General features: G+C 32.6%; 1 protein-coding gene across 1 annotated transcript in view; it reads right to left on the reverse strand.

Moving 5' to 3' along the window:
* UCHL3 (ubiquitin C-terminal hydrolase L3) overlaps positions 1 to 3,802 on the reverse strand; it is a 56,541-nt gene that overhangs the window by 36,672 nt on the left and 16,067 nt on the right. Inside the window, exons 4-6 of the mRNA XM_003789722.3 lie at positions 2,692 to 2,848; positions 2,243 to 2,328; positions 391 to 438 (exon numbers count right to left, since the gene is read on the reverse strand). Coding sequence (XP_003789770.1) covers positions 391 to 438; positions 2,243 to 2,328; positions 2,692 to 2,848 — 291 coding nt within the window. The remainder of the gene's footprint in view (positions 1 to 390; positions 439 to 2,242; positions 2,329 to 2,691; positions 2,849 to 3,802) is intronic.

Consider the following 3,802-nt stretch of genomic DNA (forward strand, 5'->3'; position numbering starts at 1 on the left):
GGATTTACTGACCTAAGAGAACGACGTGGTGTTTGCTAGAAGCCAGGCATGATAAAGACTCTTAAAGATCACACAGGCTATCTAACTGTACAATAGTTCAGGTATTTTTCTCAAAATATTTAGAAGTCAAAGGAATCTGACAGGGAAGGCACAGGCCACCTGTTAGCCAAAGCAAACAGCACACAATCTGTGATCTGTCTCGATGACTAGATGAACTGAGATGACAGTCGCATGCTACCAACTTGTCAAAACATGTTCTTGAGCTACTTTAGGACTGCTTTTGCTTAAGAAAATTCTTAAGAAAGGAAAAAATGTTATAAAACTACATTATCTTACACTATGGTTAAATTTACATATAGCAAGAAATTTTTTTAAGGAAATCTGAAATACCTCAGTCTGGCCTTCATGGGCACTGGTTTCATGAGTAACTCGAATAGCCTGTAATAAGAATATAAGGTGTTGATCGGAAAAATGACTGTATCCAACTCTTGAAATGAAAACAACAAGGCTACATTTTAAAATGTGAAGTCTTATAAAGAAAAAAACAGATTGGAGGGAATTTAGGAACAGTTTCATATTAGATAGGTGAGACCATCTGGGTAATCAAATTGCTACTGTCTAACACTTTTAATCTCTGAAGACTTTGGATATTTAATACCTAATTATGTATAATTTCTAGACATAAGAAGGAGTCATTTAACTTATTTATTAGAACTAAGATTTAACATTTTATTCAGTTGAGACCTGAATAAAGTAAGCATCTCACAGAGGGACAGAAAAAGCTTATCTCATCTGTCCCTCCAGGGTCCATGCTCCTTAAACATGCAGTTTCGGTCAGCAAATTTAGAAATGTGGAGCAAAAAGCAGGCAGTTCAGAAGCTAGAGAATTTAGTTTCCTGAACTAAAAAACAAAAAACAAACCAAAAAAAAAAAGAAACAAAGAGAAACCCTCTTATAATACCCACTATTTACAAAGTTGCTGAGAAATGGGCACAATAGTCAATTATAAGTGAAAGTACAACGTTTATGAATGGCAAACTGGCAATAAATATCCAAGCCTTAAAAACATGCAAACTGGCTGATCCAGGAATTTCTCTTCTAGGAGTTTAGATAGTAGACATTTAGATATTTATACATAATTATGTACGATTTAGGATACTTGCAAAGATTTAGCTACAATGATGTATTGCAGTATTTTTTTTAATTGTGACAAAGAGAGAAAACTATTAAATTTCTAACAAAAATTTATTGATTAAATAAAATATTATATAATGGAAAGCTATACAGCCATTAAATAATATAAAATATATACTTACTGGTACATATACGTTTGTGATAAGTGAAAAAAGCAAGTTATAAAACAGTGTTAAAGTGTGATAAGATTTTTGTTTGAAAAACTGTGTATATACATATATACTCCCTGTAAAAAATATTAATGGTTAGCTACCTCTCATTGGTAGGACCATTAGTGACTTTCTTGCTGTTTTATTTTTATGTATATTGAAGTTGTTTTGTGAAAAAACTCCAGGTTTTTTTAAGAAAAAGCAAGTTAAAGTGTATTGGAATGCTAAACAACATGATCAAATTAATTAACTCATCAGGCACCAACTCTACAAAAGGCATTGTTCTATCCAAAAAATCTGTATATTATACTGCTTCTAACTTCAAAGAACTTATAATCTCTTTAATAATGTTATTAAAAGGTAAAAAGGCTTCAAAATAAAAATCGATTTCAAAGTAGTAAATTTTAAAAAACATTTTAAAACAATTCTATGAAATGGTAAAATTGTTTAAAACTAGATCATATGGCCTAATAATTACATGAAAATAGCTAGAGCAGGGCCTAACGTCTACCTTGAAGCCTTTGTTTTTTCCTTTTGTCTTCAGCCTTGTTCCAAATTCCCAGTAAAAGACACATAGGGTACTGCGAGGCATAAATTTATTACAGGAAAAGAATGATAAGGAATAGTCAATCATAAGATATAAGATACTTTAAAATTTGTAAATCAAACTGTTTTATCTGCTCATTCAACTCTAGACTTGGAAAAGAAGTGGCAATTTATCAATATTCACAGATATTTCAGATAAAGTTACCTAAAAAGTACGAAAGGCCTTTCTTAACTGATACGGTAAAATCCATAATTGCTCAAAACTACGGTTTTAAGACAAATCTCCAAAGAGAATCTACAATCCCACAAAACTTTGCTCACATATAAGATCAAGACAGAAAGAAGGTACCGACGTCATAGTTCTCCAGGTATCTGGCTCGTTCCTCAGGGCTCATTGACACAGACTCTTCCAGAAATTTTTTCAAGGTTGATCCAGATTCTGGGAATATCAAAGAAAATAAAACTGAAACGCCTTGATATGTTAGAGCCCAATATAAGAAAATACTCTTAAGTTTACTATCAATTCTCGGGTAAAAGCCTTTGTCTGGTAAGTTAGGAATATAAGAATCTTGGGATAAATGATAAACCTGAAGTATCTGTTTGTTGAACCTCTATTTATCAACAATACAAAAGAATAGGAAGCAGTAATATTTCTTCTAACAGTATATATATGCCTATTATGGGGGGGGAGATGCTTTATTTTGTAGTTTAAAAGAAAAGAATTAGAGCACCACCTACTGCTCAATAAAATGAACTTAACATCTTAAGGGGGAAAACCCAGCAGTAACAACAAATTATTTACCAAAGTGCATCTTGTCTTTATTATTTGCAATAGCATGGATCAGTCCAATTGTTCCACAGGCATTGCTGATCGTCTGCTTCATAAAATATACTGACGATGTAACATCCTGTCCCTGAGATTTTATTTTTTCCTCTTCTTCTGTTCTGAATACTTCATACTATTAAAAAAAAAAAAAAGTAGTCAACATGTAGAAAATAACACATTTAAAAGGATCGCAATGTTTTGTAAAAGAAAAACTGCAAATGATGAAACTTACATATTTTTAAAAGGCTTAAAATAATTTATCACCTACCTGACAAAAGATTGAAAAATGAGTAGTCGTTTTTCATTAGCCAGTGATGGTAAGGGTACAAGAGAAAAGGCACTCTCCCATATGCTCTAATTAAAAGGATTCTTTCAGACTGGGCACAGTGCTAATCCTGGCAGTCTCAGAGGCCAAGAAAGGAGGATCACCTGACCTCAGGAGTTTGAGGCCAGCCTGAGCAAGAGCAAGACCACATTTCTACTAAAAATAGAAAAACCTAGAGGAGCACAGTGGTGGGCATTTGTAGTCCCAGCCACTCAGGAGGCTGAGGTAAGAGGATTGCTTGAGCCCAAGTATTTGAGGTTGCTGCGAGCTATCATGACACCATAGCACATTATCCAGAGCAACAAATGAGATTCTGTCTCAAGAAAAAAATTTTTTAAGTATACTTGTGTACGACCACGCTAGAGAACATAAACCAATATGTATTAACATTTTGAATGTTCACACCACCCCAACAAGCAATTTCCTTTGTGGAAGTTTGGTTTATGACACAATCTTTAAAATGTATAAAATATATATAGTTTTAAAACTGGAGAAATCCTACATATTCATCAATGAAGATTTGATTAATATATTACAGCACCTCCTTTATAGTATAATAGAATATTATAAAGCATGTTAAGAAAAATAAAGTAGATTTATATATTCTGACTTAGAACTCTATCCAGAACTATAGAGTGATATTAGGTCAGTATATATTAATATGATTTCCATTTATGTTTTTAAAATATTTACTTTATACATTGAAAAGTCTGAAAGGGCATTCAAAAACTTAACAGAAGTTATCTTTGAGCCAAGAGACTA

The sequence above is a fragment of the Otolemur garnettii genome, unplaced genomic scaffold, assembly GCF_000181295.1.
Source record: "Otolemur garnettii isolate 467f Iridium unplaced genomic scaffold, OtoGar3 scaffold00036, whole genome shotgun sequence".
NCBI classification, from domain to species: domain Eukaryota; kingdom Metazoa; phylum Chordata; class Mammalia; order Primates; family Galagidae; genus Otolemur; species Otolemur garnettii.